Below are 14,694 nucleotides of genomic sequence, written 5' to 3'. Positions count from 1 at the left end.
TTTTTTTCTTTTTTTTTTTTTACCAACAGACAGTAGCGCTTCGTCTCTGTTAGTGTGCTTGTTGAAGGCAAGATAAGATTTTTTTTGCAATATCAAAGTTACAACTTCTACCTACAATAAGTTACAAAGTTCATTTCCGCCGAACGAACTGAACGATAAGATCTCCTCTGCCGGTTCCTCGCACCGTTCGCTCTTCCTTGCCTTTCTTTTTGATTTATAAATCATATATCTTATATTATTTCCAGTTTATTGGCTCTGTATATATTGGCCCCCTTTTTATTAGCACAATCAAAAAAAATAAAATAAAAAAAACAAGCAAAATGATAAACAACAAAAAAACTAAATTAATAATAATAAAAAAGGAAAATGAATTCACATTATGAAGATGTGCAGCGGCAGCACATCGGTGAAAGAGAAACATTCTTACACATTTTTATTTTTTTTTTATCAGTGTTTTCATCAAATGGCATATCCACAATGTTTCTTTCCCACACATAGCAAGAACTAGACATAGCCAAGATTAAACCAGAAATGTTTATACAAAATAGGTACGTTTTGTTCTTTTTTTCCCCTTCGAGATTGTGAAAATATGACAAGATTCAGTCAATAAACGGTGAAGTCGCTTGCATGTCAATTTCGAATAAAGCAAAGTGTCTTTTTCCTCTGAATAACAGAATTAGCTGCTGATTAACTTCATGACGAATGACGACTTCGAGGAGGATCCTCCGCATAACGTACTATGCTTCATCCCGGTGAGGAGACGGCTGCTTTACAAGGGAAGGGAGTGCAATTTACATGGGTGGGACCACCAGTCCGGACATAGCTGCAAGAGAAAGAGAAACAATTTTAGCACGGGAGGTCCCGAGATGCCTCGCGGAAGACAAAAAAGAACACAGCAGTAAGTATGTCACTCGCATTTCACAAAATACTCGACTCGAAAGGCGCTGGGGATGTTTGTAAAATGGAGGCTGTTGCTGTCGGGGGCCGACGGGGGAGGGTTGGGAGTGATTGAGTGAAATGTGCTTCACCGACAAGACGTGCTGGAAGGACTTCACTTTTTGAAAGAGGAGCTTTCTGACATTTTGAGGAGAAAGCATCCTGGCTCCCACATGTGTGATATTTCTCTTAGCGTTTTGTTAATGGCAAACAGTGGGCCAGACTCCCAGGAGAGGGTCCCTGCTGACAGCCGAGAAACAACACGGTCACTTCTGCTAACGTCACGTAGACCTGCGGTCTCCCCTCCTCAGTCAGCAACCAGACACCCCTCGGCTTTGCCCAAATTGAAATCTTCGCCTCGCTCCCTCCTGCCATTACCGGAGCCGAGTGGATGCTGGAAAACCATTTGCATTCTTCTGTCAGACCGTATTTCTCCCCCCCAAGTCTCTCCTTATCGTGACATCTAAAGAAGGCCGGACTAGGTCGTCGCACGCCCACCCCGAACGTGGAGATTGATGCACTCGCTCATTTCCACAATTAGGTGTCTAGTGAAGTGCCAGGGGAGGGCAAACGGGAGGAAAGCTCTTTTGCCGCTTTCAACTTATTTGTAGAGTCATGCTTGGAGTGCTTTTAAGTTTGCCAAGGCATCTGATGTTGTGGCATTCCTCATTAATTTCTGCAAACCACATATTAATAAGTAGATGCATGTAGCGGCATGAACTTTAATTTCTCAGTTCATTAGGTCTAACATTATTAATCTCGCTTGCACACACTATGGCTAAAACATGTTTTCAAAGCAAACAACTGGGCCTTGACGGAGAGCAAATACAAGCGCACTAAACAGCCAGAGTTAGTCTTTAATTTGCCGAACGATGCCGCCCTGCCGAGAATACGGTGAGCTCCTTCCCTCTCGCTCTTTCTTCTTATAATCACATTCAACCTGGGTTATAATCACTTCTTCTGCTGTTAAATTCCTCTCCGGCGATGTTATTCGATGTCGGATGAGCGACGACGGCGAGGCGTTAACATTTCTGCCCTTTCGGATCCGTCATTTGCGCTACTATTGTAAGAAACATAAATTTTTAACTCGAGGATGAGGGGGCCGTGTACCGCCAATGTAAAGAGAACATGGAGACGTACGTCGAGCTCAGTTTGAATGCAAAAGAGCCGGTGAATCATGGAGCGGCAGCGTCGATTTCGTTTCCACAAGATGTTACCGAATTACAGCGTTCCCAGCCACTCGAGTACGAAACCTCACGAGACACTTAACTTTGCTCAATCATTAATGAAAGATAAATAAATCAATAAACACACCCACACATGTACATGCATTCTACATGCCCGCATGCATAATGCGTTCTTGCACTTATCCGACCACTCATCCGTCCATCCATCCGTCCATCCACGAGCACATGCATAATTGATGCGGGCGGGAGGCCGTGTTTGTTAAGCGGCGGCGGGGATGGCGGATGGGTGGCGTCTGGGTACCAGAGTGCAATAATGCGACCCAACAGGTGAGGCAACTGCGGGGCATTCTAAAAGCAGGGAGTCGGCTCTCACCTTGAAGTCCATTGCCATTTGCACTGGTGCAAGAAGGAGGTGGAGATGCTTGGGGCCTGACAACTGGAGCAAAGGCGCTTTTTTGTTTCACTGCAGAGATGACATTGGCAGGTGAGAATGAGAAAATGCCGTGTGTACTGCTACAGTTTGAAGAGAGGCTGACCGAAGAGGCTGCCATGGTAGGGCTCGACGGAACTACTGCAACAAAGCAGACATAGTCACCACTCAGAGAGAGTTCACTTCTTACAGACGAAGAGTCAAGAGAGCCGGGCCTCGCCTCTTTTTCAAATCATATTCATGGAATGAAAACAAATCAGGGAGAAATGGTCATGAGGATATGGGGAAAATTTGGGTTGCGGGTCTTTTTTGGGGGGACCAAAACAAACAAGCAAATCATCAGGTAAATGGAGTTGGAATGGGATATGAGATGTCCTGCCTTGGCCACTTTCTGGATAATAGGCGTTCTTATCGACTCTGACTGGGTCATTTTGCCGAAAACATTATTTATTTATTTTTTTTAGAGATTTTGGGTGCTGTTTTGGTGGCCTGCTTTATAATTGCAATTGCTTTTGCTTTTCAACAGCTGCTTTGATTGGTCGGATTCGTTAAATGTCTCGGTTGTTCAGCCTCCAGAGTCACCCCTCCTTTTATCCAGTAGCACACATTCCCAAAAGGTAACAAAACAAACCAACAAACAACCAACAGAACAACAACAGAGGAGTGTCAAAAGGAAAGGGAAGCACAGGTGGGGGACAGAGAGAGCGGGGGGCTCGTCATTACCTTGATACTTACTGCCGTAGGGAGAGTTTGCAGAGGAACCGTTCAAGAAGCCCGGTGAGCTGGGCACACCCAGGTTGGGCATTCCCGTGTTGCCATAACCATTCATGCTGTTGCTGACTGTGTTGTAGTTGGACTGCTGCGGGGTGCTGCTGGGCACGTAACCGCGAGGCGACACACTGCTCGTGTTGCGACTATAGCCCACTGCGGACGGAAAGACATCGGTCAAAATCTGCCACAGTGTTTGGAATCTATATAATTCTTGAGGTAGGTGCCATCATCAGTTTCAAAGGTTATTTTTAGACTATTTATTAGCAAATACATATATATATCAAATGTAAATAAATTAAACAATTCTTTGAAAACAGTTCCTACAGTCATGCCATGCCTAGACAATTCCCCCCCCCCATACGGTTTGCACAGTAATGCATTTTACTTGGGTTTCATGAGTATGGCCCAATGTGTTAACGTGGCCGGTCCACACAGATGTGCGTTAAATTCACCTCCATGTATGTAAGGAGGATATTCAGCGTCCCAGCATGTATTCCAGTGTGATTTTTCCCTGTCCTGACCTGAGTGGAGGCAACAATGGAACAGGTGTAAACCTATTATCAGTACACTGGCTAAATGCAGTGTGTGAGATAGCGCTGCGTGTTCTGGCAGGCTGGCAGCAGAGAGATGGGGACAGGGTCAGGCACCTCCTGGGATCTATGCTATACACAGCCAGGAAAGATAACGCTGCAGCCGGCCTGTGCCATGATTCATGCTGCTAGCAGCTCACTAATGTTCGCTAATCGTTGCAAGCATTTTTATAGAAATGTGTATAACTCATTTTGATATTCGCAGATGAACAACTAAAGTGGTTAGTGGTTAGGCTGTCTGGAGGGGCTTTGGTGGTTATCTCTTAGACTGACAAGCCTCCAGTTTGGCCAGTAAACCACCTTAGTCTGGTTTAAGCTTTTAACCACAGGGTTCATTGTAATCTACATGCTAATCTTCATGCCACATACCTTGTGAGGTCTCTGAGACGTTGACGGCGAGCTGACCGCCGAAAGAGTTGACTCCCATCATTCCGCCGTGAGAAGCCGTGTTGGCAAGGGACGGGATCTGGTTGTGGTTACGTGGGACGCTGTACAGAGCCTCTGCAATATCTGCGGCCCTCTTCAGGATGATCTCCTACCAAACAGAAACAGGGAAAGGAGAGTTATCGGTTTGTTTTTATAAGAACTTGAGGCCAGAGATCTGAACTCAGTAGGCGTCATTTCTAAAACACACACACACACATATATAAATATGGATTTTCTGTCTGTAGGTAAACATAAATGACAGGACATTTGCATTTGTTTCACTGTAGTTGTACTGCAGTGTCTTCACCTCTGTGCTACTCGACTGGGGGAAAATAATGTAATGGATCATTTCTTCTGAATATGTATTAGACCTCTCAAGCATAGCTGGACCGCTCTGTAGAATATATTCCAGAAGTGCACCTTTTAGGGCCAAGTTCAAGGTTATCCTCCCATTTAAATAAGCCTGTATATGGCTGTGCGCATGTGTTTTGAGTGATTAACTCGTCACTTTGCACCAAGAGCCGTAGCCAGGAATTAAATTGCGAAAAAGCAGAAGAAAAGAAAAAAAAAACAAGCTTTCACCCGGCTACAGTACAAAGGCCCCCAGCTAGCTTTGAAACATACAGGAATGTAGCAAAAGGAGACCAATGCTGATTTAATTACATCCACCGTGCAAAGGAAGAGAAAAGGTGCTTCATTAGCTTGAGTTTGTACCTGGTTGTTGTGTGGCATCCCGTACAGCGCTTCCACAAGGTCAGCGGCTCTCTTTAGCAACACCTCCTGCAATATACACCCAGAATGCAACATAATCAGTCATAAAGACGTATAAACACCATCAGCCAGTACATTGCACATGAACAATAAGAGTGCATGTGGGTCTGGGTAAATTATAAGCTCTTTATCTCTGGTTGGGAAAAAATACACAAGCTGACGAGCGGAAATAAAACGTTTTTAATTATATATTATCAAATGCATTCTTTTATTTCTTAGTCACATTTCATTTGACTTAGTTAGACTAGTGAAGTGGTGTGTAACTTAAGCTAAATGAGTCAACATAAGGACTTGCATTTCAACGACGTGGCCTTGTGGGTATTAAACAAACAAACACTAGCATGCCGCACCGAGTCAAACACAGACGCCGCGTTCGCCTGCTAATTCCACGCACTTTAGCTCAGAAGAACAATGAGTCATTTTCCATATCTTAATTAAACTGGCAGAGTCCTCAAAGACAACATCTCACCCCTAATTCATGCCCCAAATTTGCAGAAGAGTTCAATGCCCATTCCTCTTTCTTCAGGACAATAAAGTGAATTAGCTCGGGTTAATCTAGTTCTTTCATAATGACATTAGGAAATTTTTCAATTAACCCTCTTTCTCTGGCTGTTGTAAAGGACTTCATAAACGACTTCCTCTCCAGAGCGGGCTGAGAGGCTGTGCCCTGGGACACGGACGCTGGAAACTCTCGCTTATCCCCGTCTGCAAGCTTTTCCCCGACTTATAACACAACAAGGATTAACCTGCCGCTTATTTTCCCTTCAAAAATCACACCTAAGCTGCCAACGAGGTGCGTGCGGCAGGGACTCCAAAGCGTTTCGCACAGGTTGCCGCTTATTTTCCTCTTCCAAGAGCTACTTTTTGGGAATTTACATTATATTGTTGTCGCATTTTAGCATGTCTTGAACTTGCTGACTTGCTTTTTATCGATTTGCAGGTCGCGTTTGAGTGTAACCACATTCACGGTGTTGTCCTTGTGGGTGCGAAGCGCTGAGCGCCTTCATCATGGCTCGATGGCTATTTCATTCCCATGCAAAAGCGCCATGTTGGATCCTTATTTATCAAGATTAATCACAGACCTGTGCATTTTATAGAGACGCACTCCAAACCTGAGCCTAACCAGATGACTGCTTCAAATGGGCATTTACTTCTGAAATTGGGGGCTGTGTTTCATGTTGCATGCGTCTAGTTTGCATACAAATAAAGAATTACACTTGTCATTCAGCAGGTATTGTCAATGAAAGGCCCAGCTGTCCTAGTCCAGCTCTCGGCTCTCTCTAAGCAAGATTAAGTGTTTTTCTGAGCCGCTAATAATTACTCATCATCTCAGTCATCATATCGCAAGACGTCTTACATGCCTCCCAATTTCACCCGACGATTATCGCAATTAACGTCGCCGAAACCTCGCCCCGGCCGACACCTACTTGAACTTCTCGTCCATATGGCGGCCGAGAGGAGGAGGAGGCGTAAGGATAGTTTAAGCAAACGACGCATACCCTCAACTCTAATCTGTCATTTGCCATGAGGTGCGTTTCCTAATGAACCAGATTTAGCAGCGAGCGTTGAAGTGGGAGCCTATGCGTGGTGAACACGTCGGCCAATCGGCGGAGGAGGCTGTGAATAAGTTTGTTTTGTTCCAGCATGCCCCTCTCATCCTCGCGGCCTCACGCTGAGAATATGATTAGCGGTGAGCGGTGTTCGAAAAGCATTTCCATGTAAATTTCAGAGCGGCAGCGTTAAGTGTAATTGACTCCTCTTCTTTTTCCACATCGAGACGAGATTCCAGGTTAGACCGGGAACTATTTAAGCCCGAAACGATCCCAGGGCTTGTTTCGTGACAAATGCGAAGGCTTATTATTACAAGAGCTCATTGTTCCGCCGGTGGATGAGAACCGTTTAAATGGAAAACTTGTTATTATCACTCTTGAATATCGTGAGTGGTATATATCACCACTGTTAAAGAAGCCAAGTGAGGTGAGGGGCTGGAGGTGCTAATGTCATTATAAAATTGTAAAGCAATTATTCTGTTAGTTCTTGCCTGAGGTGATGAATACATTGAGAAGTGCGGGTCCGATACGTGTAGCTACCTCGCAAAAGCCAAGAGAGAGAAGATGAATTTTAATGCATGGGTAATTGCTCAACATGAATGCATTTCTAATAATTTTTTCTTGGATATTAGATTGAACGGGAAGCGGAATAGATTGGTGTTTGCCAGCTGAAACAGGACGCAAAGAGGCTAATGGAACTGATGAATGCGAGTCTACAGCCGACAGGTTACCACTATATGATTCGCAATAAAGATTATTTGATGGCACGTAAGCGAACGTATGGAGCCTGATCAGATTTTCATTCCAGTGTTTGTCTCAGCCTTATATCGAGACAAATGAATGACACTGATTTCAAACAAGGACTTAAAAGAAAGAGGATTGGAAGGTCCCTTTAGCAATCTCCTGCCTCATCACATGAGTGACTTCACATATTGCTTTTTACTCTCTCTCGCCATCTTCGTATATAAACGCGTTCATTGGACGCCCCTCCCCTTGGATCGAGCTGCAAATTTTGATTTGATCTAAAATTAGGGAGGTAAACTGCAGTTCCGGGCAACTCGTAGTATGAATATGTTAGGGATTTCTAAAGTATTGGTACTATAAAAAGTAAAACAATTGAGAAATACTTGTGATTTAATGTTAATATTTAGTAGTTGCATGTCCAAAGCAATACATGCACGCCATATCGGCTTTCTGTCGGGCTAAGATCCCCCATCAGACCTTGTGCATTGTAGATCCCTGCCTGAAAAGAAGGAAGGAAAAGGAAAAGGAAAAAAAAAACAATCCAGGAATCGATATCAGGGGCGTATTATCAACTCTACAACGGAGTCGAGCAGGCGAGCACGAGTGTGATGGCTTTACCTTATTGCTAACACACTGTGTACATCCCTCCCCCCGAAACCTCTTATTACGACGGTCTGTCTCCCGCCCGTAACATCGAATGCAGCCGCTCCTCCCAGACGCTCTGTCTCTTATTGAGAATATGTGTAAGGGTCAATTGCTGCTTTGCGTGGAGCTGGCTGTGACCCTCGAACACGATAGAGGTGCAGACGGCTGCGGTAACTATGATGAATCACTTGGCACTTTCATTTACATGCTGCTGAACTCACATTTGGGTCCATTAGAAGCCAAAATCAAATATTTATGTTGTTTATTGGAACTGCTCTGGTGTGATGGCCCTGTGCAGAGGGTTTACCTGAATTAGAGATGAGTGAAATTGCATGCACTTGAGTAAAGAAAAAAGCCATTTCCATTTATTTTTTGTTATTGATGCTGTTGGGTTTTTCTTCTTTTAATATAATATACAAATAATAATAAAAATAATGATAAAAGTATTTTAAGAAAAAAAGGCATTCAATCACATGCACTTAAGAAAAAATGCCATATCAGTCACTTTTTTTGTTATTGTTGCTATTGTATCTTCTTCTTTTGATATGATAAAATATACAAATAAATTGAGATGTGTGAAATTGCATGAACATCAGGGGAAAAAAACATTTCCATCATTTTTTAATTGCATGCTATTGTATTTTTCTTATTTTAATATAATAAAATCTATGAAGTATAACAGTAATAATAAAATTAAATAAATAAATACATAAATAAATAAATATATTTTTTTCCAGCTTCAGAAATGCTCAAGCAGAATGGCTTTAAAATGTTTTTTTTTTTTTTTTTTTTTGGATAATGGATAGTTTAAAGCATTTACTGGAATGATATTTCCTGTCCAGATATTGGCCTCCACAGAGACAGAGAGCCAAGTGTAATTGAAACATCATGTGGCGCAGGGCAAAGTCTTATGGGTTCTTAGTTTGGTGCATATCTGCGGGACACTAGCGCTGAGACAACGCCATTCCAGAGCTGTTCAGCGGAAGTTAATGATAGTGGCTGTTCCCATGCTGGGCTTTAATAGATATTTGTATAATATCTGTTATTAGGCCTCCGTGGTGGTCAGCTCTCGCTGAGCACCCACGAACAGGGTACAAAATAATCTCTTAACATATTATTAAGAAAAGCCCTCGGCGCCGCGCTGCTCTCAGATGGGAAATTAGCACGTTTTCTATTAGCCGGGCACAAGTCATAGATCCTATCAAAGCTAAATGAGCAAAAAAAAAAAGAGGGACGAATCAAAGAATAGGAAATAGAAAAGGTCCAACAGGCATGCTTTGTCTTTCATGTCACACATCAAAACAACAGAACTGTGATACGTGTCGACCACATGGGAACTGCAGGCAAACTGCATGGTTTGTGGAATTTAAGTGGGGGGAAAAATAAATAAATGAAGCTAAAAAGCCCAGAGAGAGGGCTTGCCCATATTAATGTGCGCGGAACTCATTTATTAACCTGCTAAGACAAGGACTTTTAACGGAAAGCTCTGTAAACAAAAGATTAAACTGGATCTAGCTTTGGAAAATGAAAGGAAAACAAGACCAAAATAATCACACATCTGAAAAAGGCCTCTGCTTAGATTACAATCGCCACTGCCTACTGGGGTGGAAAAATACTTAATTGAACCGTTTCGACGTGCCGAAAGTTTGCACGATTCCGGCGGAATCCAAACACGCCGGATTGCATAGTGATGACTTGCCAAAAGCGATTGCATGCACTTGCTCATCTAGCCAGTGAATTGTTTCCCATTTTGACATTTCTATGATAAATAGCTCTTTCACAGACACACACACAGAATCACTAACCTTGGGCAACCTCTCCGGATCACCTGGATGTCTGGGAATGACCTTCTGCAGTCTCTGGAAGCCGTAGTCAATAGTTGGTTCGTTCAAAGCTAAACCGCAAAGCAAGAAAACGCCATCCGTTAGCATCCAGCGCAGGCAAAACAAATGAACAGATTTGTGTTTTCATCATAAATGTTATTACATTCGCTCTTGAGAATGTATGCACCCATCATGCATTTTATTCCAGATAGGTCTGAGCATTTGAATAAAAAGTAATAACGTGCTGTGCAATACTCCGTCAGAGCCACATCTATCACCTCTCCTATTTGAAAGAACGAGGCCTATAATTGATCAGATAAATTTGAAGGAGTTAGCTGATACATTATGAATGAAACAGGCTCGCTCGTTCAAACTCACACACACACGCTCGATTGCGACTGTCAACTCTGTGAAGTCTGCATCAGTCCTGCTTCCTGAAGCACCCACTGGATTTATGGGCAACGGGCGATGATGACATATGTCTGGCTATTGCACCCCTTCAGATTTATCCCTCTTTCTCACACTCTCTCCACCATCGTGCGCTAAAGCAAAGCAGGCAGGAGGAACACTTCATCTTATGGAGCTTTAATAATCTGTGAATGGTTGACTACAAACTGATGTAGGGCGCTATCATTTCACAGCTGTGCCGGGGCTGGCCTCATGAAATTGCTGGCCACAAATAGTAATTAATCTTTTCTTTCACACTCACACATGCCGCACACACACATGTTCCCTCCCTCTCAAATTGGAATTTTGAGTATGAAGTGCTCAGGTTATAAATCAGACAGAGCTGCTCCATATACTAGTGCATGAATCATAATCTCAACTTCCTGCTACCGCATGCATTGTGTTTAACAAGCTTTAGAAGAGCGCATGGAGGTCTATTGTGGTCACACTAGACTTTAAGCATGGGAAATTATTTTCAACAAATATCAAATGTGTCACACTCTAGGGCGTCTTTTTTTTTTTTGCATAAAATATTTTTAAATTAATAGTGAGTAGTATTTGCCAATGCAAAAACCGTCAACACAATGCTGTGATTGTTTCGATGGTTGTCAAGTTGTTGCAATGCAGCTGCTTTTTAAAGTTAACATGAAATTTTCTGAAAATTTCTAAATCCATGTTATAGATAGTGAACAATTCATCTGTGCATATATTTTTTTTTTTTTTTTTGACCTAACGTTTAATCAAAATGACATAACTGGACCAGATGAGGGGGAAAAGCATTACATATATGACTTAATGTAGATATATGATTTAATGTACCCTCATCCATAACATAAACTTGACCATAAATGTGTGTAATTTCTGTCACTAACATCAACAAACAGAAATGCACAAATAATAGTGACTGATTTCAAACAGGTTTCCTGAACACTAATCTGCCATTGGCCCAGACATACAGATAGCCCCGCCCCCAAATGCATACCATTGGTTGTGGCTATATTAGAATGAACATAAAAAATGACACAGAAGGAAGAAAAGATCACAAGAGGAAAGCAAGCAGAACATCAGCATAAAAATATTATCAGACATGAATGTAAATGTCGTTGTCAGTGATGAGGCCGTATGAATCAATGCGCTTTTCCTGTTTGAGAGATCAAATCTGTCTGTTCCCCTTAGTCAGCACGCTGTTCGCCGCTGAACTCTGACGGAAACGGGGAGAAACAACTAAAGAACTAAAGCAGAGAATGAGAGATGACAGCCTGAGAGGAGAAGATGAGCATATTAGACAGGAACTTCCTGGAAATAATTGGGGGACTTTATGATGAAGTGCTACAATTATATCTAAGTGTAGTAGGGGGCGGCAATCCAATCAATTTGATCTGATCAATATCAAGACAGCGCTTGTGTTTTGGCGCACACGTATGCGTGTCATCGTGTGACAGTGGTGATGCTATTTGACATGCCATCTTGCATGGCTGAAGACAAAGTAGCGTGCAGGAATCCGAAGTAAGATGTCGGCTTGTTAATAAAGCATTGATCGGGCGTATTGATTTTACATGACATGGCTTTCACAAGGATGTAGCTCTCTCACGCACACCTTCACCTCCCCCTTTCCTTCTCCTCTCGTCTGTCGTTCCGGGACAGACATCCTCCACATCTACGAGATGTAAATGTTTGTATTACAGCACTTCATTATGCCTGAATTTGCCCATATGAGGGTATCCATCATTTTGGCCCGTTTTTCACGTCTGGCGCCTGGAACTACACAAATGGATCATGCACTTTGACACTAGCCCTTCAGGATGTGTATTTGCCCTGGGACACACAATAAAAGTACCCAGTGACATTAAATATGGCCCAAAAGCGGGCAGATTTACAGCCGTTCTGATGGCACTTTCACACAGCGCAGCCCCGAGCAGCAACATGTTGTTCTGCGATCTGACATTGAGGCTTTGCTGATGAAGGAATGTGTGCGGTTTGATAAATGTATCGGAACGGTGGGCGCTAAACGCTCTTCAGTTATTGATCTGATGCTAATGCAGTAAAAGAGGTCAGTGAGACCTTCATTAGCGCAAGACAGTCCCTCACCTCTGAGATCCTCCACCTCAAACACACCAGGAATTATTAACTACAGCTGGGTGAAAAACACACTGATTTACTATGGTAACCACAATTTCTTGTACCAAATACCATAGCATAACTGCAACAGCATTGATTTTAGCTATAGCACTTGTCATAAAAAATAATCAATTAAAATAAAAGAATTAAATAGTAATCATGGTTTCTAGCAAAATACTACAACATATCTATAATAAAACTGTTTGATTGGCAATACATAGCAATAAATAAATAAACAGACAGACAGTAAATAAACTTGATATAAGCAAATTAGTTATGAAAAATAATTAAATACAAATATAGTAAACATTGTAATTAGTTTCTTGCAAAATACCATAACACAACTCAAACATAAATATAATATTAGCCATTAAATTAGTAATAAAAAAATAAATACATTTTAAAAAAGAAATTAAATGTTAATCATATTTTTAGCAAAATACCATAGCTACAATAACTGTTTATAAAAATAATAAATAAAAAAAAAATAAAAAAATGCCTATAAAATAATATCTACCAAAATAGCATAGCTAAAATAGAAATGTTTAATATTAGCCATAAAATTAGTTATGAAAAAATAAATAAAAAATTAATTGACTAATTAATTAAAATTAATATTTTCTTTTTCCCAAGTAGCAACAACATCTACATTTTGCATGGTTTTTAGGTGGTTACTTGCTGATCCAAGTAATAAAACGTCCACCCCGAAAATATTCTGATCTCTAGATATAGCTCAATGTAAATCTATTGGATTTTTTCCACCAATTTTATCACCCACCAAGTGAAAACCAAAAGCCGGATCACTTTGTGTAAAGTAATATACGATTTAAGGTGTCATTCATGTCTGTAGCACAAATGGTGCACTTAAGCCCCATATCAAACATCACTAAGAACTCTAGTAGCCATGATGTTTTTGTGGAAACTATGGTTACCATGCTAAAAAAAAAATTATAAGGGGAGTACTGTTGCAATTCCGAACACATAAAATTGATAAAAATGACAGAGAAATGAATGGAAGAAGAAACAGATGTGGTTTTGGTGTGTGTGTGGGGGGGATTCGTGCTACTGGGCCAGCTGGGAAATATGGAGAACAGATTGAGCAATAACAGTTTAAATCCAGACAGACTCCTGCAAGCATCTCGCTTCTCCTTCACTCTCACGTCGTTGTACTATAAAACTCTTTTTTTCTCGTTTTTTCATATCTTCCAGCCCAGGCCTGAGGCTAAGCCCCTCCCACTGGCCTTTGAGCCGGCCCCCCAGCCCCGGGCTCGGCCAATCAATAGCACTTTCCTGTTTTAGAGCTGGATAATTATGAGGTGGGGAGAGTAGGTGACCTTTCACCTGTTCCGCATTACTTTACTGATATTAAGATAAATTGCCCGATTTTGGGTAAACATATGCTGCAATTCAGGCTGTCAGCGCCGGTTTGCTCAGGGATAATTTGTATTGATCTCTCCGTTTCTTCCCAATTCTGCTTACTGACCTCACGGATAATGAGAGAGAGAGAGTGTAAGTGCTGGATATGGCCGTAGTCACCGCTGCTTTTCACCGCATATGTGTGTGTGTGAGTATCTGGAAACCTGGCGTATGTCAGTGGCAGAGTGTTTTGCTTACGTCTTCATTTGTCATCCATTTTCTGTTTGTTTGTTCTATCCATCCGGAATGGAAAGAGGGGGGTCGAACGCCGTTTAGCACTCAAGCATAACTGAGCACGTTAAATCAAATCAGGCTCATGTCTCATACGGGACCGTTATGAATTATGGAGCCGCTCGTATAAAAGGGAAATGTGCTTGCTAATGAGCTAGCATGCTTTTCGGGCCGCCTCGCGCCCGAACGAGTGGAGTGAATGAACAGAAGGGTTTACGTTTGATGGATGACAAATCTAAAGCTCCTTGGGCTGGTCATCATGTTTAGTTGTTTTTTTCACCCCTCATTTGTAAAAGAGAATGTTAAGCACAATCTGCCAGGGACTTAACGTAAAACAGCCTCTGATTTTACGTCCAGAGAGAGTCTGTGTGTGTCTACATGTCGCCTGCTTGTGTGTGCGTGTGTGTGTGTGCGTGTCTCCATATATTTCAAGATTGAGTGTTTTGACCTTGTTCTCGCAGACTGTATATATTGTCATTCTTCAAAACTGACACGCTAGAGTGCGGCAGATACTAAACTGTGACACGTTTTTATTTAGCAATAAGAGAAGCGTCCCATAGTAACATCACTGGGAAGTGACACAATCGCAATCAATCACAATAAAATGCA

At 42.0% G+C, this 14,694-nt stretch overlaps 1 protein-coding gene across 8 annotated transcripts in view; it reads right to left on the bottom strand.

Moving 5' to 3' along the window:
* Nucleotides 1-493: 493 nt before the first annotated feature.
* LOC107706609 (transcription factor COE3-like) overlaps nt 494-14,694 on the bottom strand; it is a 101,782-nt gene continuing 87,581 nt past the window's right edge. For 2 of the 8 annotated variants that reach the window (XM_016510364.1, XM_016510365.1), the window contains exons 11-17: nt 9,856-9,944; nt 5,055-5,120; nt 4,284-4,449; nt 3,777-3,845; nt 3,277-3,477; nt 2,497-2,694; nt 494-823 (exon numbers count right to left, since the gene is read on the bottom strand). In XM_016510364.1, coding sequence (XP_016365850.1) covers nt 792-823; nt 2,497-2,694; nt 3,277-3,477; nt 3,777-3,845; nt 4,284-4,449; nt 5,055-5,120; nt 9,856-9,944 — 821 coding nt within the window. In that variant the 3' untranslated portion in view covers nt 494-791. The remainder of the gene's footprint in view (nt 824-2,496; nt 2,695-3,276; nt 3,478-3,776; nt 3,846-4,283; nt 4,450-5,054; nt 5,121-9,855; nt 9,945-14,694) is intronic. The other 6 variants (XM_016510367.1, XM_016510368.1, XM_016510369.1 and 3 more) reach the window with 4 other exon arrangements.

Source organism: Sinocyclocheilus rhinocerous, unplaced genomic scaffold (assembly GCF_001515625.1).
Source record: "Sinocyclocheilus rhinocerous isolate Xijiao unplaced genomic scaffold, SAMN03320098_v1.1 scaffold2189, whole genome shotgun sequence".
NCBI lineage: Eukaryota > Metazoa > Chordata > Actinopteri > Cypriniformes > Cyprinidae > Sinocyclocheilus > Sinocyclocheilus rhinocerous.
The sequence above is the reverse complement of the archived record's forward strand: the minus strand, read 5'-3'. Positions and strand labels throughout refer to the sequence as shown.